We start from the raw sequence: 27,776 nt of genomic DNA on the forward strand, positions 1-27,776 counted from the left end.
CCTCAGATTTGATTTAATACTGATTTCATTAAATTTACCATTGACTTTAGAGCCGGTATTTGGTCAATGCTGCAGTTTTTGAACACCTTACCTCCAAGGCAGAGATTTTAAGAAGTATTTTAAATGCCACTTTGCTTTCTTCATTATTCCTTGTATCTGCATAATAAAAGTTTCAATTATGCACTCACTAAAAAGAAAATAATGGCCTTTTAAGCTTAAGTCCTCATTGCTACAGCTAAAAAATGTCAGGCTGTATTTACAAAGCAGACAAATTTGCTTTTCTGAGGAAAATTTTCACCAAACAAAGGTGATGGTATGCAAAATAATGGAACATGAATTTACTAAGATTCCACCACGAGACGCAATATTTCATAAGAAAACAAGTGTAAGTTTATTGGACACCAACATCTCTTAGTCAAGTTCTAAGTAAAGAAAACACACAGTAGAAAAAAGTCATACAAAGCAGCAATGGGTTTACATTACATTAAAGGAAGAGTTAACCTATCCTATTAATTCTCAGTCCTAAAAAAAGTAAAAACCTATTCATAATTAAAATTCAACACTGATGTACTGAACCAATATACAATGGCTACAAGATATACAGTATTATAAAAAGTTTATTTTGTCTTCTATAATCCTTTAAAATGACAAGTGATTTTATGTAACTTTAATAGGAAAATTCTACAGCTTGCATGTTGACATTGGACAACTCCAACTTCCAGAAACTGCAGGAAATTTTTTCCAAGCATTACAAGTGATTTCATTTTTTTCTTGTTATTTTTAAAAAGGGACACTGTCAAGGTGAAGCCTTAAAATTTGCATTTGATCGTTTTTATATGTTCATGCATATTTACAGTATTATAATTTTAAAAAGGTTTTTTAAAATTTAACATTCTATTGTAGTGGTAGAAATGTAAACACAAAACTGAAGAAGGAAATTGATTTGTCTGTTTTAACAGCTCTAGAATAGTGAAAAGCAAAACAAATGTAAGAGTCCAAGCCACAAAACTCAGATCCATATTTCAGACATCAAGCCAAGTTTGAAGATGCCTTTATATGGAATTTTCGTGTCTACACAGCTTAAATGCTAAAAACATTTTTGTTTTTTTTTAATTATTTCACTTTTATTAAACTATCAAATAATGTTAGTAACACAGGTAATGACTTTTATATTATGATTTTATCTTGATAGTGTCCCTTAACGTACAACAGTTATAGTACATTTTTTCACAAGTCATTTTAAACAAACAAGAATCAATAAGACATTTTAAACCCCAAATACTATCAAGGCTGCTTTCAACAAAAGGTTTTTAACACTGATTCACTAACAGCAACGTTTGAAAAAAAACAAAAAAACCCCAAACAAACCAAAACTTGCTTTGATTTTCATTTAGATCTTCTGGTAGGAAAATGTAAACAGTTTTACTGAACAGCATAGGCACATGCCAGATTTTATAGGCACATGCCAGATATTTGCACCATAACTTCTAGTGCCAGGAAGTCAGGGCTATAGTCTATCCTTGTCCCACGTGAGGAACTTCCAGTTGTGAAAGTGGAAGGTGGGGCAAAAACAGTACAAACACAGCTCAGGACCAAACCTGCATTCCCTGCTTGAGAGGGAGGAATTTTCATGAATATCCATGTCCAAGTGGGAAATGCAGGATCAGGTCTCTTACAGCTCTGTATTTTGGTTCCCTGGAGGTTTATAAGGCTATAATTGTGTTCTGAATAAGATAGACAAGTTACCTGTCATCCATTGCTTCAGCAGATTACAACCTCTGAAGTTAAATTGTTAGTCTTCTTTCATGTAAAGAAAGTACAAAAGCAGAGACAGCAGCACTACTGTTACATGTCCTCTGTATATTTTGGTAACATTGCATACGTAACCTCTCTTCAAAGGAACATTAAATTTAAAAACATTTGTTTCTACCATTCTAAAGATCATACGTAATTTTTTTCCATTGCTTACTTTAAAAGATTGGTCACGGCCTCAATTCAACACAGCATTTAAGAACATGCTTAAAGTTAAATGTGTTTAAGGCCTTTTGGCTTCAATGGAACATGAGCATGTGCCTAAAGTGCTTTGGCGAATCAGTGCCTAAAATAAACTGTAAGTTTAGTTCATGGCCTAATCCTGTTCCCAGTAAAATAAATAGGAGTTTTATCACAGGATTTCAGTTGGAACAGGATGGGGCACTGCCTGTTAAATTATACTGACAGATGATAAAACTAATCAAGCTGATAAAACCGATAGAGAATTAAAACTCTAATTTATATATTAAAAAATCTGCATATTTGTCATGATGCCATACAAAAAAGAACAAGAAATCTCAAAGTCTGAAAGAAGTCAAATTAACTTATATTAAATAATCAGGCAAAAACCCAAGGCTTTTCTAACCTTTTAAATGTGTGCTTTAGTATCCAAGTCACACAGTTGCAAAATTATAATATGAAGACAGGTTTTTTTGCATCAATATGTTACTTTTTATTCTGGTTATGGCCAACTAGGCATATTCTTTAAAAGACTTTTATTTATAATAAGCAACTAACATTTTATTTCATAATTTAACTTTTCTAATATATATTACAGTTACATGAGTGGAAGCATATCTATTCCATATCTTCCAAAATAAACATATCTGTCCCAGGGTTTTTTAAGGTACTGTATAAAAGCTAATAGAAAACCAGAACTGCTATATAAACATCTCATATTTAAAACTTTATTTAGAGATCCTGTATTCCTTTACTGAAGAACAAACAGGAATTTAAAAACCAGAGAACACGTTCAAAATTAGAAAGAGAGTTTAAAAAAATAATCTAACACAAACTTTAAAGGAGACTATTTAGATCATCAAAATCTTTTTACTGATTTTTACTGATTTTTACAATTTGTATTATATTTGAGGGAAAAACCCCAAGGTTTCTTCAAAAACATAGCACAAATTGTTTTAAGTGTGTTGTATTTATTATTATGTTATGCTAAAATGCATTAGAATTACATTCCAGATGAAAATTATATAAATATTTCAGAGTTGAACTGGTCATCATATTGTCTTAGAAGGGTATATTCAGGGAACTAGGCAGACTGTCAACAAACTAATTAGGAAATACGCTATTTTAGAGTAATCACCAGTGAAAACTTAGGCACCATTTTAGAAACTGTGTTTTCACATTTTGTCCACACAGATTTCTCTTTCTAAAAGATGTTTCATGTACTTAACATGGCTTTATTTCATCCTGATATTGTTAAATGAGCAAGGTTAAGCATAATTACTATTTTATGATGAAGCTATTTAAATAGTTTATTTTTATGAGATGGAATAAGTCACAAGAAGAAATGTCACTTTTAAAAGACAAAAGTAAGACTTGTTTTGATCGCATATCTTCATCTAAGATGCTGACATACTCTATCAGATTAGTATGATCACATTTTCACAAAAGATGCTTGTTTAAGGACAAAACACACTACAAGCAGGTGCAAATATAGGCATTTGCATTTAATAATAGTTTTAAATTTTCACCCACTGCATCACAGTGAAAGACTCTGTAGCTAATTATTGAAAATTGTTGGTAGTTGAAAGTATGAATGCCATATTGTACCACTTTGCAATGAAATTAAAACAAAACTTAAAGGATGACAAAAGCTGGTTTTGATTGAGCAAGCCATTTCAGCCAAAGGGCGTGCTCAGATGCTTAGAGCTTAGCCTGTGCTTAACCTTGCTCAGGTTCAGATCCTGAACTTTCAAAATTTTCACTGTAGTCCAAACTTTTTCTATTAGCACTTCAACCTGCATTCCCTGGGACTTCTCAAAGAGTTCTAGAAGCTGAAGGAGTGCATGAGCTGAATTTGACAGGATTAAAGGCTCGATCCTGCTCCCACTGAAGTCAGTTACAAAACTCTGATTTGACCTCACTGAATGCAGGACTGGGTCCTCATCACATAGGGCTAAATGCAATACTTTCTCTTTTGTTTTCCCAGGTGAAGTTGGCCAGATCCAAAGTGGATCCTTGTAAATACTGTTTACAGCATTTACATTCCTACAGTTCATTTTAATCCATTTTCACTGTACTAGATTTAAAATTCCAACAGCAGGAAAACCATTTGCACTGAGCTCCCAAATGAGAGAAACCTATCACCAAAAGTGGGCTGTAAAATAACTTTGGACCCTTGACAAGGTTTCTGGCAAATATCTCTAGTACCAAGGATGCCAACTCTTGCAGTTGCAACTTCAAGCAACTGAATGGTACCACACTTATTAACCATTATTACCATGATCTTGAACAAGCTAAAAAAAATCCAACAGAAAAGTATCACAAAGAATAGAAAGCGGCAGAAAAAAAACGTTCTATACACTGTAGTTATAAAAATGCAACAATTGTAGTGTGGTGCTTTTTTCCTCTGCTTTGAACTGGATATGCATGTTTCATACAAATTTCAAATACATACTTCATTCATTTATACAGGTGACTATGTAAATATTTACATTTGAATTTTCCTCAAAACCATGTTTTTGTACTCACAGCCAAACCTACTGCTGCCACACATGACAATTTTGTTCATATCCTGTGCCCCCAACAAGTTTCCACTTTTTAAATCTATATATTCATACATCCTATGTAGTTAGAATTACACAACTATACAAACCAGTGGAAACAAAATTGTGAAACTGCCTGACATCCATTCATTGTTAGTCCATATTTATAAACAGTGCTGTTGTTTGCATTTTGAGACTGCTTTAACACTAGAGTTACCAAAATGCCTACAGTAGATTACCTTTGGGGTGTTTTACAGACAGTGTACTTTTACCCAGTCTTCCTTATAAACTTACAATTAAATGGCTGAAACCAGGTTTGCTGCTACTTTTTTTGTTTTATAAAATCTAAGTATTGATATTGCTGATCTTATACTCCATTTTATTTTGCACAAGTTCCATATAATAATAAAACAATTCCACACTACCATAAAATACCAAACATTCATTTCCAATAAGTGTCAGGGAAACTCAAACTTGAGGTTTATTAGTTATTGCTAAAGATTACTAAGATCTAAGTCAAAACAGCAAAATACTCCATCCACTTCTTCCCTGTCTTCAAGGGCATGGCTAATCTTTATATGGAGCTCATGAGTTAGTTATACTCAAAACAAGAAGTTTCTTACAGTATTTCACTACTATAAACTCAGTTAGAATCGAAGTTGTTGCTTTTTTTGTTTTTAATATACATTTATATATACTGACACCACAGGATAAGGATCCATGCATACAATCAAGATGTGATCATATTTCAGTATTAATGAAATTAAATTATTCTGTTACTATAAGATCCCAGACCACAATATTTAAATTATTTAGATTTCTATCTACTAACATCAAAGTTAGTTTACCTTAATCTTCAAATCCAAGCAGCAACACAAATTCCAACTTTACTCTTTTGATGTTTCTTGTCCCCTTAGATTTCTAGTTTACATGGCATACTTCTGAAATAGCCTGGAAATGGTCTCCATTTAACCAGCTTTTTAAGCTACCTGTTGAAGGTCTCTAGCTTTCTAATTGTGTGTCTGTTCATGGCTCCAAAGACTAAAAGCTGTCTTGAATGTCCTGTGACAAAGTTTACACATATATTGTCTTTTGAATGTGATGGCTGAAAGCGGTGGAGCATGATAAAAGAGTGTGTCTGATTCTTGTGGAACAAATAGTTTCTCAGTAGTAGTGGAGCTTTCAGACAAACCTGTTGGACTATCGGGCTCCAAGGGCTGGATTTTGGGTAGAGGTGGAGGCGGTGGCAAAGGTGGTGGTGATGGAGAATTAGCTGGTTGACAGATCTCAGTCTCTTTGTTAACAGATTCTTCTGAGGCCTGCGACATATGGGACTGGAAATGACTCCACAGGCGGAAGTTGGTCCGAAAGGCCTTGTTGCACACGTGACAAATAAATGGTTTCACAGAGCATAAAAGCTCTTGGTGACGTTCCAGCTGCTTGTGTACAGTAAATATTTTCCCACATTTTTCACAGGGCCACAAGCCACTATCTTTGTTAGAGACAACCTCTTTAGTATCCCTGTTCATTTCAGTGACCTCATCTTCTATGTCATCTGCAGGTTCTTCTTTGATTTGAATTTTAAACTGTTTGGAAACACTTAGGTCTTCAGGGAGGCACGATGAATCCTCTGAATCAAAATTAATTTGTTCTGAAGAATCACTGAATACTCCATCTTCCTTTGCAGTAACAAAATTGTTTGCTTTGTTAGATTCTGACTGAGAATGCAATCTTGAAGCACTAGTTATTTCACCATTGTGATCAAGAATAGGTAAAGAAAAATTCTCTGTTGGGGCCATTGTATTTTGATTGTGAACTTCAACTTGATGACGCCAAATACTAAAAGATGATTTAAAAGTGCGCATACATTCAAGACAAGTGAGCTTCTTATACTCACACTTGCTTTCATGTTCATGCTTCAGCTCTGCAGAAGAAAACCTAAGACTGCAATAAGGACAAACTGTTGCATTTCTACAGAGTCGCTCATGATTTCCCTGTTCAATAAGGGAGGAGAGCTTTGCATTGCAAAGACGGCATTGGTACATTTCTTTGTTTTCCACTGGGCTTTCAATGTGAATATGCTCTTTCTGTTTAGGAGCCTTACTCCCTCCTATTGGTTTTTCTCCTGGATGCATCTTTATGTGCTGTTTAAATTGTGAGAGAAAACGATAAGCTTTCCCACAGTAGGTGCAAATGTAGGCTCCTTTGGCTCTTGATCTTAAGTTCCTTTTGATGACTTGTTGTGCTTGCGAAGTGGACTGTCCCTGAAAACCTTGTTTGCTGCGTCTTAGTTTAACAATCAGAGCTTTTTTAATTTCCCTCTCTCTCACTATGTCAATTAATTTTCTTTGGAATTTTTCATCCAAGACAGCATGTGAACTGGAAGCTGGTGAGGGGTTCTTCACAATTCCATGCTGGGTCTGGCAATGTGTCCACACTTTGAAGTTTGTGTGAAATCTCTTGTGGCATATATCACAAGCGTATGGTTTCTCTGGGTTGTGGTACATATTAACATGACGATGAAGGCCTGCTGTAGATCTGAAAATCTTAAGGCAGTGCTTGCATTTAAATTTTTTATTTGGTCTTGCTTCTTCCAGCTCACTGTACTCATCTTTACTGACATCAGAATCTGGAAAATCAGCATCAAGGTGTGTGGGACTTGAGCCTTCTTCAAAATTTTCCTCTGACCCAGGTGAACCATGCTCATTCATTTTCAATTTTTTAAGTGGTAATCTTCTGTCTGCTTGACATCTCCTTTTGGCTGGAAGTTGATTCACATCCCTGTGGTCATCTTCAGTTTTAAAAGGGAAGTTTTTATTAGCAGAAGCTGAAGCATCCCCCACTGTAACTCTTATTATTTCAGAAGGATCTGAAAGTGGACTGCTAGGTTCAGTTTTTATTTGTACCTCAGGAACAGGAGAAGCAACCTCCCTATCAATGGACTGAGAGGCACTAAAGGATCTAAGGCGATGTGGGTGTATTACCTGTGTCTTATCATCTAGGACTGCTTTTTCTGGAGCCTCTTTCAGGGATGAGTTTTGAGATACAATGTTGAATGTTTTCCCTTGTGGGTCATTAGTTACTGATGATGATGATGCCTGGGAAGGTTTTAAATCAACAGCAGGTGAATAAATAGGAACCTGACTATCCATAGACAGTGACCTGCGAAGGAGACTTTTTACAAGTGGGCCACTCCTATCAATTCGTTGATTCTCAGGACCAGATCCACTAGATGGAACCACTAGTCCTAACTTCGAGTAGTATAGCAAGTTCCTATCTTCTCCTTGACCATTTCCTTTTCCTGTCTCCCGCAACAAAAACGTAGATTCTGATGGGCCATGGAGTGATAAAACTGGAGGACGAGGCCTTTTTAAGGACATTTCTGCAGGTTTTCCTCTTAAAAGCTGACTGCTCCCTCCTAGATCATCAGCTGTAGTTTCTTTCTCAGCTAAAGGCTTTTGTGGCAGTACTGCATTCCTTTTCACTAAGCTACTTCTGCTTTGATCATCTATAATTCCAGAAGGTTCATGAAGCTTGGGGTAGCTCACAGGACTATCTTTTAACCACATTCTTTCACCTAATGATAAATTGTGAACTGCTTCAGTTGGTTTTGAAATTTGTTGTCTATTAGTTTTAACAGAAAAGGAGGAGGAAGGCTTAGAGGTATGGCTTAAATCATGGTGTGTTTGACTAACACTTTTCCCTTGTGCTTCATTTCTGCTCTGGCAAACAATGACACTTCTCTTCTGAGAATTGTTTTCATCTTCTTCTTGAAACAATATTTTCTTAATGGGACATGTTGGAAAAGGAGCTTGAGGAGTCTTAGAAACAATGTTAGTAAGAAAGGAAATTCCAAGACTGTAGCCCAATTCTTGCACAGCTGCAAGACTGCTTTTCTCAACAAACAAGGATGAAGAGTAAATATAGTTTAATACATTATCAAAAGCATCTGGTTCACAGAAGTCAAGCTGAAACACTGATTGGGACTCATTCTCCTTATTTGTGAACAGTGTCTGGAAGTACTCACTGCTGGCAGCCAGAACATTTTTGTGAGCTCGAAATTTTTGGTCTCCCACAATAAGAAGAACATCACAAAGCTGTCCTTTTAGACGCTCCTCATTCAAAGCACTTAAGAGTGAAATGGCATGTGCTGGATTTATGTAATGCAAGAGCCCCTCCATGATTTTGATGTACCTGAAAACAAAAAATAAGTGTTATGGTCTGTTTTACATGCAGTTTTTAGCATAAAATGAACTTATCATTCCTTAGTTTTAGAATGCCAACCAAAGCAGCCATTTTTATTTCTTTAGTATTATGTAATCTTAGCCTTTGAGAACAGGCATGAATTACAGGAACAAAGCAAACAGTATTCACAGTTCTGGCAGGTGCACAATCATGAAAGGAAGCAGCTTGTGATTCTGCTTTACCAGCGCACTTTAAATAATCACACTGTTCATTCAGATTATTAGAGCTAACCAACAAGAGCTATGTTTTCTAATTGTAGCATATGCTTACTCCTTTTCATACAAGGACCCATAGTAAATTAAATGATGGTAAAGGAGGTTCCCTGCCCCACCGATCACTACCCCTGTAGAAAGACAATTTTAAAAATATATTGCTGAATCTGGGTCATATGATTTTATAGAAAATCACTTTTGAGGATAAAACCATCTTGCATTTTGATTAAGCAAACTTTAGTTGCTTTGGTTTTTTTCCTTATTGTTCAAAATAATGATAAAAAGGCAGTTCATGTTCGGGGGGGGGGGAGACAATAGTTTTAATTGTCTCTGGTACAGATTATTAAATTATCATTTTTACTTACATTTAAATAACAAGGCAAAAGTATAATTCACAATTTAGGAAGTGTATTACTTCCTAAAGTGTAAAGAAAAAGAAATTCACCCCCTGTAACTGAGAGGCCAAATATTCCATCTTCCTGGGAATTTCATAGTTTCAGAGGTGCCCTAGTGGTGTTTTTCCATGGCTCAGTATAGTCAACTGACTCTTAACTGAACACTCATTCTTGACTCCACCACCAGATGACTTGCTGGGTGCCCTATTGTATGAGAAACAGCCACTCTAGGACTCTGATGATTGTAGTGGAGCATTACAACTTCACTGCATGCAACAATCCCCAGGTAAAATCTGTCTCCTACTGCAGAATGTCTGATAATTCGATAGAAAGCTTCTTGCTACGTCATAGGAGAGAATTAGTTAGATCTAATGTGCATCTTTAAAAACAGGAAAAAGATACCTTAGTACACAGATCATCAGTGGCACCAACTCTATCTTCTGTTTTCTTAATAGAAATTGGAGTCCTGCCAGCTTTTAAATGGAATTTTAATTTAATTCTGGTAGTAAAAAGTCTTAGCACCAACATTATGGATGGCACTGTAAAACAAATCAACAATAGGTCTTGCACATTTAATAAAAAAACCGTTTTGTTTGTATTAAAGTAGTTGATTGAAAGTGAAATTACTTTTTAGATATGACAAAGGGCTGGCAGACATAATTGCAACGGAAAGGTTTCACCTTTCACTGACTTATATGTGAGTCTGAATAACTCAAATAAATAATATGTTATAAAGTTATAACCCTATAATTAGAAAAAGTAGAGGGAAGAGGTAAAATCCATTAGCTAACAATTACCAATGAGTAATGCTCAAACCCAGTGTTCTAGATTGCCTTTGTTAAGGGTGTAAGTCTAAAAGGTATTGAGAGCACCATGGAAAGATCTACTCATAGATATGATTAGGCCAGAAACTGTAATTCAAGCATACAATACATTTTACTTAATATATAACCACAACAACAGAAGAGTTATTTCTTTGACTCCACTGAAACCAGTGCAAAGGCAGCATCTGTTTAAAATATTAGAACTATCTCCCAGAGATTAACTCTGATAAATTATGTAGGGCAGGGTTGTACATTGCAGCCCCCAGCTCCTGCTTGCCTGCTTCTCCCCTTCACTAGGGCTTCAACAACAGCCAGGAGCTCTGGGCTTCTCTCTCCCTCTCTGACAGCCGCTTCCTACTCCAACCCCAGGGGGCAGAGCAGTATGGGAAGTGGAAGCCAAGTCAGGCCATACAAGTAGGAGGAGGGTGATACACAGGCACACAGTGTTGCATCAGAGGCATCCATGTGGTCTAGGGGCCTGTGGCTTACTCTAGTACGGGCTCCAAAGCATGTAGCTCCCAGTCACTCAGAAATTGGACCCTCTTGATCTAGGGGGCAAGGTTAAAACTAATGGTACTAGACCATGAAAATGGAAATTTAACAGAATTTTGCTTTAATAGTTTTGGGTTGATGCATCTTTAGCCAAATTATTTATTCCTAATTTTTCCATTAATATTCCATCTTCTCCGTAAGGAAATAACATCATGCAAAAACTCCTCTGTAACAAAGCACATTCAAGGAAAAAAAATGGTAGGTATAGAGTATATTTTTTATATAAATAAGTTAATTATCTGTCACAGTATACCCTGCCCAGGCAGTTCAGATAATCAACATTATAGTACATCGTTTACTTGCTTGACAGCACACTATTTTTCCCACAGGACCTCTGCCTCATTGACTATACAAAATAGATAGTGCTTAGTGAATGGGTTACTCAATATTTCTTTTTATCCTCCTCATCTAATACATGTTCACTGTCTTATTTACTGCTTATCTTCCAAACGCTGCACAGTATCCAGTGCAACTTTTCATGAGGTTTTTTTCTGGTGCTGAACCTCTCAGCAAGTGAATGCTTCACAAATCATAAAGCTTCTCCAACTATTTGGGTTGGTCTAATAAAAGATATCAGATTCACCCAAGGAACCTTGTCTCACTAATCATAATGAATCCATCTTTAAAATACCCTGTGAAGTATTATCTGAATTACAGAGTTGAACTTTAAAGAAAAGGACAAAAACCCACTAACTGGGGTGTCCAAACTGAAAAACCTAATACTTGGTGTGACACACCACTTATTTTTTATAGCACCTCACCTTTTCAAAAGACAGTTCCTAATGACTCAGGTTGCAGTTATGGGCTCTGAATTTCTAAAAGTTAGGACACAGATTTCTCACACAGTAAATAAAGATCACACAACCAGAGGCCCAGTATTCATTTTCATAGATTCATAGATGCTAGGCTCAGGAAGGACCTCAACTGATCATCGAGTCCGACATCCTGCCTAGGCAGGAAAGAGTGCTGGGGGGTCAGATGATCACAGCCAGATGCCTATCCAGCCTTCTCTTAAACACCCCCAAGGTAGGGGAGAGCACCACCTCCCTTGGAAGCCCATTCCAAATTTTGGCCACCCTTACCGTGAAGAAGTTTTTCCTGATATCTAGCCTAAATCTGCTCTCTGTCAGTTTGTGACCATTGTTCCTTGTTACTCCAAGAGGCGCCCTGGTGAACAGAGCATCTCCGATCCCTTGCTGCTTCCCCTAATGAATTTGTAGGCAGCCACAAGATCACCTCTCCACCTTCTCTTATGGAGGCTGAAGAGGTCCAGATCCCTCAGTCTCTCCTCATAGGGCTTGTCCTGTAAGACCCTAACCATATGAGCGGCCCTCCTCTGGACCCTCTCGAGTCTATCAACATCCTTCTTGAAGTATGGCGCCCAAAACTGGACGCAGTACACCAAATGTGGTCTGACCAATGCTGCATAGAGAGGAAGTATCATCTCCTTGGATTTACTTGTCATGCATCTGCTGATGCATGATAAAGTGAGGTTAGCTTTGCTGATGATTTCATCACATTGACGACTGACGTTCATCTTGGAGTCCACTATGACTCCAAGATCCCTTTCTTCTTCTGTGCTGCTGAGAGGGTCACTTCCTAGCCAGTAGATGTGCTGGATATTTTTGCACCCTAGGTGCAGCACTCTGCACTTGTCCTGGTTGTACTGCACTCTACTGTGTACTACCCACTTTTCTAACCTGTCCAGGTCTGCCTGCAATTGTTCCCTACCTTCCAGAGTGTGCACTTCACCCCACAATTTAGTATCATCCGCAAACTTGGAAAGTACACTTCACACCTACATCCAAGTCACTGATGAAGATATTGAAGAGTACAGGTCCAAAGACCGAAACAAATTTTGATTTATATTAGTTGCTCCACACTACACAAGAATTTTGTGGCAGATTTAGGAGTAGAATTCAATTATTAAAAGTAGCATTCAACTCCTTTATGTAGAAGACCATCGTTCCCTTTCCTGCAATCCTATCTCATTTACTATAACATGCCATCCCATTACTTCAGCTACTAAGCCAGGGATCGTGTTACAACCCAATTCATTACACCAGTCTAATTTATTCCTAGAGCAGTCTATTCCTGTGTTGTAGATGACACAAGAAAGACCCACAACCCCCACCTCCCCAGGATACAGTCTTAACAACATGAACATACCAGGACATATAATGGGGCAAAATTAAGGATGCATGTGTAGCCTTTATTCTGAAATGTCCTGACTTTTGAATGCTTGACTTTTCAATCACACATTTTAAGTTTTAAAATTTTATTTTTAAATACAATTTCCTAGGTTTTTAAAAGGCAAAATGTAAAGAACCCAGAAATTCCTTCAAGTGAAACTATGTGTCTTCTGAACTCATATGGGTTAACAGCACAACTGGACTTTTTAGCTTTTATAAAAGCAGAAGTTTCGGTGACTTGAACTCACAGGCTAAGTTCAGACATTTAAAATGCCTAAGCCTGAATTGATTCAATCTTTGCAGGTTAGTCTAACCTGTGTAGATGGAACCGAGAACAAGTGAATAGACATTCACTTTTCATTCCAGAAATGCAGCCACATGCCTGCAATGGCTTAGGCTAGAAGCCAGGGGGTGCTAGAGTGAGCTGTCCCTTCCCTTCTGCAGCAACTGCAAGGCTGGAAGGAAGCTGAGCTGGGGGTGGGGGGTGGCCAGGCCCCTGCAGGCCACTGAGTATGACTGGGGAGGGATTTAAAGCCCCACTCTGGCCTGCAGGGACCCCACCTGGGCTGTGCCTAGAGGGGGAAGCAGCCCCTGCCAGGTTTGTCCCCAAGCAGCAGGGGGTGTGGCCAGCTAAGGGTTTGAGTAGTGCCTCAGGCTCAGGGAAGGAAGGGAAATTAAACCCCCTTGTCCCCCTCACTTTTACCAGTATAGGACCCCAGCCAGGGTCTGCGAGCTTCCCCTCCACTCTGCTGGCTGCTCAAGCAGTGGGGGGCATGGCCAGATGGCAGCTGGGGCAGTGCCTCAGGCTTGTGGAGGTGAGGGGGGTGGACTGAATCCCCTTGCCTCCCCTCTTCCACTGGCACAGGACCCAGCCAGGGTCTGCCGGCTGGGGTCCCATGCTGGGTTTAATCCCCCTTCCTTCCCTCTACCTGAGCCTGAGGCATTGCCTGGGCCACTGGGTGGCCATGGTCCCCACCACTTGAGCAGCCAGCAGGGGCGAAAAGTCAGCAGACCCTGGCTGGGATCCCATGCCAGTGGGAGAGGGGAGGAAGGGGGGTTTATTCCTCACCCCCACTGCCTAAGCCTGCTGTCCCATGCCCCCGTCCCCTCCACTCCAGCAGGGAGAAGTCTGGCAGGGGCTGCTCTGCCCCCGCTAGGCAGACCAGGCTACGTCCCCAGCTGGGTTTCCCACCCTCACCCCTTTGTCAGCCAGTTGTAACTGCTCCAGCTGGAGAGCAGAGAAACAGGGCCAACCCTGCTCTGCTTGAGCAGACAGCACAGCCCAGGCCAGGGCTACAAAGCATCCTGGGATGCTAGGGGACTGTGATTTAACTTGAACCAGGAAGGGACAGAAGTTCCATAAACTGGTTTGACCCAAATCAGTTAAGCCTGATTACTACATTCAACCAGGTTTGTCTTAAACTAGTTTTGGCCATTTTGAAATTAGTTTGTGCGCACTGAGCTTCTGTTCTGTTACAGGTTTAAACCGGCTTCCGATCACTGAAACCGGTTTGTGTGTAACATCTGTCCCTAGCTGCAGACTAACTAGAAATGGTACGCTGTTATCCTCTATACAGGAGATCCATTAAGTTACATATTTGTCTTTGGGTTTAAGAGGCATTTGCTTATTAGCAAAATTATGCTTGGACTTAGCGACTCTGACTCCAAGTTCTTGAGGAAAGCATGCTCTGGTGGCTATAAATCACCTTGTCCCATTGATCCCTAGCCTGTCCTCTCCATCCCTGTACTGTTTGCTTCTATCCCCTCCAAGCAGTAATTTTGTCTATGCCCTTGCAATGCCACCTTTACTTTTCTACCCTGACTGGAATCTAGGCCACTTTCTATTTTCTTTCACACTGCTTATGTGCCAGCATTGGAAGCGTATCATGTGCTCAGTGCCAAAGCAGGTACTGGCAATCAGAAGGAACAACTGCAGAAAGAGTCTGCTTTGAGGAGCAACAGCAGTAAGGGTCCTGCACAGCCTCTGTGGTCCTGGGTTGAAACTCGCTCAATGCAGAGCAGAACCATCAGGGAACTTTGGGACCAGCCTCTAGCAAGTCTCTGTCAATTGTCTGCAAACAGTAATGTGCAGCCTTATAACTGTGAAATCTGGGCAGATTGTTACAGAATGGCTTCTTGCCACATTTCATATTTCTGCTCCAAAGAAAGAAGACATAAGTGCATCTCAGTGAATGGTCTATCAGAACTCATCATCAGAAAAAAATCAGTTAGTGTTTCTGAATCTTAAAAAGAGACAGGCACTCTGCATGGAAAAAATTGGTCCAAACAATCAAATCTGATAAATTTATAAGCAACTAAAATAGGATTAATAATGGAAATTATTAGGCAGCCTTAAGTACACTGCTGCCATTTCTACCAATTACCATTAATAATGCTTTAATGGAGATGGGATAGTATGCTGAAACCAGACAGTTCCATGGCCATTAGGAATTACACTTAGAAGCAGAAAAATGAAAGGAAGAAAGATGATGAGAAATGAACACAAAGAAGACAGGCACCCGGGGAGTGCACAGAGAAAAAAAAATGGCCAAAACTTCAGAAAAAAAAAGAATGGACTGTAGAAACTGACTTGGGAACACAAGTGTTCTACTGGGCATCAGCTCTCACTACCTTGAGAGTGTGAGAAAGAGGTACTGCTTGTGTTTTACTTAAGGTGTGGACAGAGAAATGCTTACAGCATGACATACATGTAAAAAAAGAAGAGATTTAAATGGAGTAAATTTGATTAATCTGGTAAACAACTGTCCCTGAAGGAATTGGGGCAAAACTCTTAGCAGTGTATGTCACACTAGGTTAAGTTTCATCAGTCCCCCCATATCTCAGGCAAGCCAATTGCTAAATGTGAATAGACCGTTTTTTGCTCCCCTGCCATCTAGTGGCAGATCCTTATAACAGTGTCTGTTATAGCAGGACAGCTGCATGTCCTTTGTCTTTCTGATCTTGTCAGAAGGCAGGGAAGAAATACACCTTAAGTTGATGCCCCCGAACTCCTACCTAGGCATGACTTCCCCTATTGCAACAGCAGTTGGAGTCTCTGGGCTTCCCCTCCCATCTCCAGCTTCCACTTCTGTGGACACCCCAGGGGGCAGCACAGCATAATAAGGGGTGCTTAAGTGAGGCTGGGGCTGTGTGGCACATGGTGCAGTGGTGGGAGGGGATTGGAGCATCCATGGGGGAATTGTTGCAGTAGTGTTGGTGGGGAAGGGATGCCCACATGAGCACACACTGCAATGGGGTGAGGTGTTCATGCAGTGTGTGGTGTAGGGGCAATGACCCCCCAATGGTGTTACTCATGGTAACACCAACGGTGCATGCCACTAGTGTGGCATGCAGTCCCTGGGTGCTTACAAGCTGGACAGCCTTGGACAAGTTGAAGAGCTGCATAAGTCTTCCTGAGACACAGTTCACTTCTGATTCCATTATTGTATGATGTGCACTTTAGTTTATAAAGTGAGTTACTTTATAGACTAAAGTAAGTTACTCCATAAAGGTGAACTTACTGCATAAAGGTGAACTCTCTTCACTGTGCATGCACCACACAGCCAAGGAGGTTGTGGCCATACCCACTTTATTATGATCATGGATTTCCCATGGATTTCCCTGTTATCTGTCAGGAGACTCCAGTTGCACAAGAAACACGCTCTGCTTTATTGTCTAAATAAGCACACAGTGTTAGACACCATTCTTATAAAGTTGCAACATGGGTCAAAGAAAATCTGACTCAACTGGGGACAAAAAGGCATCAAGGTGTTTTAACAAAAGTTGTCCTCAGGATGTTTGGAATAAATCTAAACCTACGTAGCAAGTTTCAGTTTTGGCTTCAAGCTTTCAGATGTCATTAAGGGAAAAATTTTGAGAGACCTGAAGCACATTTAATTTTATTATTTATTCTGTTTAAGGATTCGGTCCTCCTAAATTTAATGAAATGGCGTTTCAGCTGTTATTATGTGAGGTATTAATTAAACTGTCATTGAAAAGCAAATTTATGAAGCACTGGTATGCTGTCAAGAAGGAAACCTGCTAAACTGATAAAGTTAAGTAAAAAGGTGTCAATTATAGATTAGATAAGCTATTTATTACTATTACAATTAAGAAGTGCTGCATATAAAACATAGGGCCTTTCATCATCTGCATGTAGCAGACAGATTTTACTTTTCCCTTCCTGTTACTGTTCATATAAGAGTCCACACAATCTGGAATGTTACATCTTTACTCTCGTCAGGTATGGACCACACATTCAGTTTAAGTTATATTACAGACAATTACTCCTTTCTTACACTAACACACAAATGCCTGGAAACATATCTATAAAATCCCTTTTTCAATGTGTCTAGTGCATTCTTTATTTACAAATAAGAGAGAAGTGAAGGTGAGCTAAACGGAAGTCCAGCTAACATGACAGGTCAATATTACGTTAAATACAAAGGCAAGGATTTTTTAGTGTGATATCTTTTAATGGACCAACTGTATAGCTGGGATAGTTGGACAAACCTTCCAACACAAGACGTTCTTCTTAAGGTCTGACCAGAACAAGCACAGCGCGGTACAACTCAAGTGCAGCATGCTGTGCTTGGCTTGTTCTGGTCAGACCTGAAAAAATGTCTTACATTTGAAAGCTGGTTTAACTCTATCCCAACTATACAATTGGTTCAATAGAAGATATCTTCTTAACAAAACCTTGCCTCTCAATTTCTGGACCATCATGGCTTATTACTCTTATGCTACTGTTAAACACAAAAAGTATTAATCTTTTTAAAAGGATTAAACCCAGACTTTTAAGAAATCCAGCCCATGTCCATCTGCAAGACAGTAAGAAATCTCACCCCAACTGATTTCCACTACCTACTCGCATTTAATTTTTCAGTTTAGAATAGCAAAGCTACATAAAAAATGACAAACACAATGCATTATTAGGTTGGCAGTCCTCAAACCTTTTGGACTGCTCAGCCCTTTTTTGGTTTTGTTCTCCTGCCATTCAACCCATTGATTAGATGTTAGAGACACTAGTAAGTAGGGATCCAGGTTCTCTCTGATAAAAGAAAACCAACCCAATTTTTGAATTTAAAGAGGTAACCCAAAATCCACATTTTTCAGTGTTTCATTTTAATCACAGAAAAATGTGGATTTTGGGTTAATTTTTTTAAACCTCAAAATTGGGAATTTTTTTTTAAATCAGAGAAAACCAGGATCCCCACTAATAAGGCCACCCCAACCACTGAAATAAAAACAAGATTTTATGATCTTGTGGAAGAATGAGGATTGTTCTTCTCTCTTCTAGAATATAGCAATGATGTTCCAACGACAAAGTTCCCAATAAAGGGTTTCCGTTACATATGAACTATTCTTTCAGTAACCTTGAGATTGCCTATTATATTCTTCACTGCCAAGCTGATTTACATAATTGTCTCTTTGCACTTGCTACTTCTGTTTCCAGCCTGATGTCCTTCATCTCTCAAGTATCTGTGATCTCTCCCCAGCATACCTGTTAATTGCTGAGAAAATTACATCCTCCCAGACTACTTCATCCACCAGGCTGTCTCCCAGGCATCTAAACCTTCACATACGTCCCACATCTACTCACCTGCATCCTCCAATCCAACTCTGAAGTATCAAGTCATTTTGTATTTACAAACATAATAGTTTTATGCAGGGTATGATTTAAAAGTATGTGCAAGGATGCATTAGGTTAAAGTCTTGGACAATAATGGAATGAAAAAGATTTCCAGCTACTATCTCCTGATATCTTAAGGTGCACACGCATCTGTGGAAGGCACTTCTCCACTCCAGTTTAATGAACAAGACATTTTTTTTTCTTTTCAGCAATTTTTTTAAGTGCAAGCTACTGAGCAACAAGTAGTTTAACAGCAACCTACAAAGAGTATCAAAAGGTATTAGGCTTTTAAATGTTTTGGCTTCTTTACAATGAGTTAAATAGAGGTCAAAAGGGTTCAAAATTAACTTCTCTCTACCTGTTAAATATATCAGAAAATGTTTATTCTGACCTCTGACACTCCTACTAAGAGTGTAGTTAATCATCATGGAAAAGAACAAAGGGGTTTAAGTAAACTAAATATTCCTACCCTTTTCAGTTATTTCTTTGCTTCACTTCTGTGATATCATTTCTTTAGTTCTCCAGTCACCACTGAACCTAAAAGACTGAGTAGGACCCGAAACTCTAGTATAAAAACCACCCACCCACCAGCCAAATTTAGGGGAAAAGAACTTCTTAAGCCTACTTGACTCAGCAAGAATCTGCAAACAAAAGCAGGAAGCCTGTCTTTTACTACTTTTGCAGATAGAAGTGGCATCCTACTAGGGCTCCTTAATAAAATCTTCTGCAATACAGCAAAGGCACAGAGTGCAGTACTCACTCTCCTTAAGGGGCACAACTACACAACAGCTTGTGTCGATATGTAGAAGTTGTACTGATGTAATTACAATGGTATAGTGAAAATAGTACCAACCCCCAAGTTGACAGTACTGATATAAAGGCATCTTTCACTGGTATTTTTCATTATTTTATGGGAAGGAAAATAAGCTACACTCATATTCTCATCTCTGTATTAACACAACTGCATCCACACTTGGGTTTGTGTAACTAGTTCGTTACAGAAGAGTTAAAAAAAGAAAGCCCTCAACTGAATGCTATACTGGTACAAAATCAATAATGGAGACCAAGGATCAGGAACTGCAATCTGAGGGCTGTAGTAGTCAGGGAAGAGCATCTTGTATACAACCCTCTTATGATACAGAGCAGATAGATAGTTTCCTTTCAATTCCACCAAAACTGTCCTAAAATAATCATAGCTCTAACCAAACACAGTGATGGTGGCAGGGGCAGAGTTGGGTTTCATGATGGAGTAAACTGGGAAAAACATGGGGTTATGAAAATCATATGGAGGACCTCCTACTCATGTCCTTTTCTATAGCTGTTAATAAATATTTTTCCTGCACCTGAAACAATACGAAAAAAAGGATAAACAAAGGATCTAATATTCTGCCCCGGCCACAGGACTGTGCCCAAACCCAGTTCCTGTTTTCTATAAATATCAGTTGGTACTTTTTATTAAGGTTATGAGACTTGTACACAGACATGAAACAAAAATTAGCCCCACCCATTAATAAACACCTCTATCTCATAGAAGTTTTATATTTCAAATAAAAGTATCCATGATTAGAGAAACAAAAAGATGCATATGAATCCTTAAAGATTTTCGTGTAAGAGATTTTTAAAGATTGCTTAATGTAATTGTTTTTGAAGGACATGGAAAGATTTTCACAAAACATCTGACATCTCACTAAAATGTGAAAGGACTTATTCATTAATGAGAACTAGAATAAATAATTATCTAAGCATTCTTATCACATCGTTACAAAGAACACAGGACAAGTGGAGGAGGGTGAAGCAAGTGCCCAAAAGAAAAAAGAAAGATTTTTGCCTCTCTTAAAGAATTCAGTTTAGGAAGTATGTAAGCAATGACAAACCTCATGCCAATATATTTAAAAAACCTCCATTCATTCAAAAAACTCTAAAAAAGTCTTACACAGGGTAAATTCTCTAGCTGTGACACTTTGAACAAAAGGACATTTTAATTCATAGAGCAAGATTTTAATGTTTCCAAGAAGCACAAAACAAAAATTATTATAAATGGGAAATATTTAGTTCTTTTAATCATTAATTCTAATATTATGAAAAAATGAAGAAGCCTGGGAAGGTGGAACCCAACATAAGGTCTCTCTCACTTCTCAAATGATTCAATTTATAAACTGTGCACAGAGTAGTTTATAATGACATGACACATGATGCTTTCATTTATGGAAGGCTGCAGAAAATATACTTCTCTTCAATCAGTTGTGAGAAAGTAGACCTGCTTGCCCCACATTTCATCACAACTGCAGAAGGGATAAAAAGATGGCATCACAGAGACTAGTCTTGCACCGAATGGAAGGATACAGTCGGGGAAGATTTATTTGCACTGAGGAAAGATGTTAGAGCATCTCCATCTGTGATGCAGGGTTTTGCTGCATCTTTAGATGTTTCATAAACATAATACTGCTTAGCTGTTTCCACTCAGAGACAACTCATTCATGTGAAGGTCTTAATTTACAGTTAATGTTGATATCTGACAGATACAGGAAGTTGACATATTTCATTTGCTTACTTAAAAAAAAGATTATTATAAATCAGTATTAGCAAGTACTAGAGTTAAGTTTCAAAATAACTTTAGTTATATTGTGACTCATATGAGGGTTCATAATTTTCTGAGAAATTCTTTGGGTTGAAATTTTTCTGTTTATACCCAAAGATGATTCATGTAAAACAAATTATGGTCAGCCCTCGGTCTGAAGGTAGAAAAAGCAATTATTTTCTCATTCTGACCATCAGTAGCTTACAGTCTCATGTAATTAAATCAAAGACTCAAAATCTGGAAATTCATATTCAGTATCAAGCTGTTGTCAGTGATGTGAAGCATCTTCAGCAAGTTAAAAAACTAGATTGAGTCAAAATAGGTGTAAGGTTCTTAGAACACAACTTGGAACACACACAGTAGGCAGGGGAAGCATACTGGCCAGTGGCATAACTAGGGTGAGGTGACAGGGTGAGCCCCTCAGGGTGCCAACTTGCAGGGTAGGGAGGAGAGGAGGTGGTGTGCAGAAAAAAAGGCTGCTGCTGCTACATCTGTACAATTGCACCAGCGATGCAGCAGCAACCAGAAAGGAAGGTGGGGGGTGTCAGTGCCCCAGGCACCTGGCTAAGTCACTACACCTCTGGTACTGGGGCTCATTTACAATATTCACATGCACATAATTAAGTGCCCAGTAAAGTTACTTTTCCTTCCTCTGTTTATTACACCCTCTGGTTGCTTCTTATCTTAAACTGGACAGTTAAGTGCTACAGGGCAGGCCCTATTTCCTGCAACAAAACTATAAGGCCCTACTATCCCAAGAGGCATCAATCCTAAGCAGGCCCATAGGACGCTACTGTTTAGCAGTGTGGGGTAGACGAAGCAAGCCTTTGAGAAAGTACAAAAGGAACAAGCTCCTTAATGTTATCTCAGGTGCTCAGACCTGAAATGGACTTCAAAAGGCCTGTGCTACACTTTTGGAGGGAATCCTGCTAAATTCCAAGCTGGGACAGAGTCAATGCAGGTAGAATCATTGGAGCTTTCAATTGCAATGCTCTAATGAAATCTCAACTTTGTATGAGAGCACTGCAGTTCTTCAAAATTCCACAGCTTGGCCAAACTGGGATGGATTTTTGTGGACTTGGCAAAAGGTACATCCCTGCAATATTTCAGTTGATTGCTCCCAAGCATAGGGATCGGTACAATTTCTTGATGAGAAGGTCACTAGAATTTTAAACTTATTTTCCTCTGGCTTCGTTCTCAGAAAAGCTGAACTTCCCCCATATTTCCCCTTCTCTTCCTCCCCCTCCCACAAACTCATTCTCAGGCAGATAATCAGCATAAACATTTTCAATGTAGTTTAGAAAAGTTGTCAGGAAATGGAAACAGATTCTTCAAGCTGGTAAATGCCAGGTCCCACATACTAAGCTGTGCTTTCAGATTCTCCTATAATGGAGCATTTGGTGCATCTACACATGCAATTAATTCAAACAATAAACTCTGAGAGATGGAGTAAACTACTCCTGGACACAGTGCCTACATGTGCGCTCAGGACAGCAGCAACTTGTGTCAGGGCAGATGAGTTTATGCCAGGGCCTCTCCTGCGCTGGGCTCCAGAGGGGCTGGCTGGTGCATGAAGGTGCTGAAAGTGCAGAGCCATGTGGCTAGGCAGAAGTCTGGCCCCTGCTGGCTGGGCTAACTGGGTGCAATTTATACCCAATGTCAGCATCTACATGTGCATTTAATTGCAGTTAATTACTCCGCTGTGAGACAGTACTGTCCCCAATGACAGTACTACCTTACTGCAGCATAAATTAGTTTACTGCAGCCTAGTACCATCGTAAGTGTAGATGGTGATGCTTTACTCTACAGTTAATTAGTCTACTCCGTAATACAGTGCAGGTGTAGATGTGGCCTTTGTGTGTCACTTAAATTCACTTTATGTACAATTCATGCATATATAACGATACAGCAAGTTTAATTCTGTCATTTTTGTAAGATCCTTATTTTTTTATTTCTTGACTTTATTATTTTAAATACAATCTTAAAATATATAACATTACACACATAACTGTACATCTATTTTCTGTTTGAGAAATTACATAACCAGCTGAAAAACTGTATTCTGCCCTTTTTCTCTGCAATCCGCATAGCCCATTCGTTCTTCCGTTCTACCAAAATTAAAAAAAAAAAAAATTGGATAGCTTTTAAACAGATAAAAAAGAAAAGAAAAAAACTCCACTTGTAACAAAATACTAGATTAAAAAGTGCAATCTCTTGCCCCTCAGAAAGCCAATTTATATAATTTTAAATGTTTTAAACGTTTTTAACAGTTGATTCTGCTTTATCATTTATTGGTTGTTGGCATATTCTGGTTATTTGTATTTCTCCATAGGACAAAAAGATTATTATTTTTGCCTTACATTTAACCTAGTTATTTGCAAATTGACTTTTGTCATATTTAATTCTATTGCATAAACCAAAACTAGAAAAAGAAAATTTAGGAGTGGTTAATTAAACAACTCAGATGAAGTAGGGAGCAGAAAGAGATTTCTGCTCACAACAGACAATCTACCATAATGTTTCACATATTGAAACATTTTTGTAATCTGTTGAATGATTACATATGGCTTTTTGTTGTTTAAAATTGTTAAGCACGTCACTTCTTTGAAGGATAAACAGCATTTTTCCTGTCATCAACCACTGCATTAGCTATCCTAGACCGCTAAGAGAAGGAAAACTGATCTGTTAAGTGTGGAATTTTGTTGTCATTATTCACAGAACGTGGTCAAGCATAAGGACATAATGAAACATGAGATGCGACTGAGAAGCAATTGGCATAATTATTTTTTTTATTAATTTGCTTGCCAGTCTTGAAGAGCTGACAAAAATGAGTAGAACAAGCTGCAGTCTAGTACCACATTATAAATGGAAAGCACACCACTGGGCTTTGGGTCTGTATTTTCTCTTATCTATTAGCATAATCTATTTATTTGTATAATTGAGCTGGTAAAAAAGCTATGCACACAACAGGAATCTATTCTACTTTTCATAGATTTCAGAGTTGGAAGGGACCTCAGGAAATCATTGATTCTGACCCTGTGCCCTGGGCAGGAAAGAGTGCTGGGGGCAGATGACCCCAGCCAGGTGTTTGTCCAGTCTCTTCTTAAAGACCCCCAAGGAAGGGGAGAGCACTACCTCTGTGAGAAGCCCATTCCAGATTCTGGTAACTTATTCTGTAAATAAGTTCTTCCTAATGTCTAGTCTAAACCTGCTCTCTGTCAGTTTGTGGTTGTTGTTTCTAGTTACTTCAAGGGGCGCTCTGGTAAACAGAGTATCTCCTATTCCTAGCACCCCACGCCCCAACAAATTTGTACATGGCCACCAAATCCCCTCTCATCCTTCTCTTACAGAGGCTGAAGAGATCTAGGTCCCTCAACCTATGCTCATAGGACCTATCCTGCAGGCCCCTAAGCATATGAGTGGCCTTCCTCTAGACCAGGGGTGGGCAATTATTTTGGTTAGAGGGCCGCTTACTGAGTTTTGGCAAGCCATTGAGGGCCACATGACAGGCAGCCCAGGGGAGATAAATATTAATTTTCTAAATTTTTTAGGGATCCCATGGGCCGGATACAATGGCCTGGTGGGCCGCATCCGGCCCCCGGGCCGCATTTTGCCCACCCCTGCTCTAGACCCTCTTAACGTTATCCACATCCCTCTGGATGCGGTACTCCAGCTGCGGCCTGACCAGTGCCACATAAAGGGAAATTATCACCTCCCTAGACCTGTTCGTGATGCACCTATTAATGTATGATAGGGTGTGGTTAGCTCTATTGATCATTTTGTCACATTGTCAACTCATGTTCAACTCTGAATCAACTACCACTCCAAGATCCCTTTCTGTTGCTGTGCGGCTTACAAAGTCCTCCCCCAATCTGTATGTATTGGTGATTTCTTCTCCTTAGGTGCAGTATTTTGCACTTATCTTTGTTAAACTGCATCCTATTTTGTTCTGCCCACTTTTCCAGCTTGTCCAAATCCACCTGAATCCGTTCCCTGCCCTCCAGTGTGTCTGCTTTGCCCCATAATTTAGTGTCATCCACGAATTTGGACAGTGTGTTCACTACGCCCTTGTCCAAATCACTGATGATGTTGAACAGCACTGGCCTGAGGACCAAGCTCTGGGGGACTCCACTACCCACATCCTTCCAGGTCGATACTGACCCGTCCACCACTCTGGGTGCGTACTTTGATTATTTGTGCATTTTCCCATAAAACAAAAACATACCCTACTTGATTAATTAAACTGCACCCCGTTAATTGCATGTCAGGAAAGGCAGCACATATATCAAATAAATAAGTAAATAGCACATTTTGGCTTAATGATTGAGCCAAAACTAGAAACTAAAGAAAGCCAAGAATTGGTTAACAGAATAACACAAAGACTGGACATTATTCTGACAGAAATTTCCATTAAATATATACATATAGGGTTACAGTAATGTTGCAAAAATGCTTCAGGATTTGAAATGTGGCAAATTACATTTTGGCCTCTGGCACATGTTCATTTAAAGGTGTCATGGGATCCGATCCCTGATCCCAACAATGGAGCTTTCTGCCAAATAACATGTGCATGGCAGGAAACATGATTTTGGGATCAAAGATCAGATCCCTCTGTACCTGCCAGTGTAGGGGATTAGGATCCCTCTGCACCTGACAGCCCAGGATTAGGACCACAGGCTCCCCCTACACTGACAAGGTGAAAGCCAGGTGCCTGCAACGCCACATGACCCAGGGCTGTAGACCAACAAATCAACTTATTTGTAAGCACCAGCCCTGGGGTAGCCCTGGACATGCCACACATTCAATTTAAGGTGCCATACAAACTGGTTTGCTGGTTTATGGTGCTTTTAAATTGGGTGCTCGCATAGTACGCCTCCCATTTATGCCACAATTAACCCATCAATCATGGCACAAATGTGATGTAAAGGGGCCCTTATTGTTCTAAATTAATTGGCACATTTCAGGGTGTTTGAAGGTATCCAGGTTGTAGCCATACTGTTTTAGAGGAAAAAGCAATCAGGGCTCATGGTAAAGGTGTTAGCTTTTATTAGACCAACAAGATTTTTGCAAAAAAAATTTTAATTGTTTGAATTTTGGAGTTGTTTGAAGGACACTCAACATGCCCCTGGTCATTAGCTACTGTATCATTGGCCACAGTGGATCCTCCATTCCAGTCTCGCACGACAGGCTGCTGTCGTGCTGGATCTCCTTATACACACACACTGGGTCCAATGTAGCAGCGTGATGGTGGCAGGGGGAGACAGACATGACCAAATGCCAATGTCCAAAATCATTGCCATCAAGTCTTTTGAGACAGGGTGGCCAAGCTGGGACCAGCCCTGAGACCGGGGTGGCCAATTAGCTTATGTGAGTGGCACCCAGCAGATCAAAGAGGTGGTAGGCCGCACAGCAGCAGGGAGCAGAAATGAGAGCAGCGGATGAAGAAGGGGCTGGAGGTGGCACAGAGAGAAGCAGGGGTTGGGGATAATCCGGGTTTGTCAAAAAGGTTGGTTTAAGAGTAGAGGCGATAGGTGCATCTCTGGGAAGGAATCACTCCGAAGGGGAGTTAAAATGCAGGACTTATTCCAGCCCCCTCCCTGTCCCGTCCTGCCCTGCTCAGCACAGCCGGGGGCGCCCGGCTGAACGCTGGGGGGGGGGGGGGAAAACCACCCATAGTGACGTCACCAGGAGCCTGGCCCCGCCCACAGCCACACGTTCTACTGCGCCTGCGCGCCACAACTCACTTTTTTCCCCCTCCCACCCCCGCATGCGCAGTCAGAACTGCGGGCACCAGTCGCGTGCTCTCCACAGTACGAACCGCCACACAGCACCCGCCCCACTCCCTACGCACGCGCACCAAGGCCGGAGCAAGGGTTCCGCGGCCCGCGCGCAAGCGCCGTAGGAACGTGTGAAGTCACGGGCAGGCGCAGGGCATGCGCACTCCGAGCTCCCAGGGGCGGGCTATGTGGCGGGCGTGGACGAGCGCCAGGGGAACGGAGCATGCGCGCTGAAGGGGGGGAGGGGACTAGTTTCGTAACCGGCGCAGGCGCAGTGCGGTGCTCGGGGACCGCAGCCCCGCTCGGTGGGGGAAGGAGGAAAAGGAGAGAGCGAGAGAAAAAAAAAAAAAAAAACCACCTCAGAGTTACGTCAGGAAAAGACGCCTTTGTGCACAGCCAGACCCGCACGGCCCGGGCAGCCCCGGAACGGGCGCGAGACGCGGCCGTTACTCACCCGCTCCGCCGCCGGCCGCGCCCCCCCCTGCTGCCCCCCTCGGTGCCTCCCTTCACGAATCGCCCGCGCGCGCTGCTGCCACCGCCGTGATTCCATCCATCTTGAATTTGACGTCATCCCACACCAGGGATGAGGTCATCGCAGGGAACGCTCGTCACGTGCGCAGCGTTCCGATTGGCCGGCGCGGGCGCCGGGGGTGAGGCGCTCGCGCCGCTGGGCGGGTGGCGGTTGGGGACGGTTATGGGGGATCCCCCGGCCGATAAACTGCCCGCTCGCTTCCCCCCCCTCCCTTAGCGCGGCAGACCCGGCGCGCTCCCCGGGGAGCCCGCCACTAGGTATGGCTCTTGTGAGAGGGGCCGGGGGACACGCTCCCACCCGTC

The 27,776-nt window shown here is 40.4% G+C and overlaps 1 protein-coding gene across 2 annotated transcripts; it reads right to left on the reverse strand.

Moving 5' to 3' along the window:
• Positions 1-367: 367 nt before the first annotated feature.
• On the reverse strand, positions 368-27,776 carry ZBTB21 (zinc finger and BTB domain containing 21). Of its 2 annotated transcripts, none has more exons than XM_006274582.3 (2): positions 27,397-27,776; positions 368-8,729 (listed from the first exon to the last, which is right to left on the reverse strand). In XM_006274582.3, the coding sequence occupies exon 2, from the start codon at positions 8,714-8,716 to the stop codon at positions 5,546-5,548; it is 3,171 nt and encodes a 1,056-aa protein (XP_006274644.1). In that variant the 5' UTR covers positions 8,717-8,729; positions 27,397-27,776; the 3' UTR covers positions 368-5,545. The 2 variants fall into 2 exon arrangements, with proteins under 2 accessions (XP_006274644.1, XP_019331977.1); XM_019476432.2 differs by lacking the exon at positions 27,397-27,776 and adding an exon at positions 9,790-18,080.

This window comes from Alligator mississippiensis, chromosome 1 (genome assembly GCF_030867095.1).
Source record: "Alligator mississippiensis isolate rAllMis1 chromosome 1, rAllMis1, whole genome shotgun sequence".
In the NCBI taxonomy this organism is placed as follows: domain Eukaryota; kingdom Metazoa; phylum Chordata; order Crocodylia; family Alligatoridae; genus Alligator; species Alligator mississippiensis.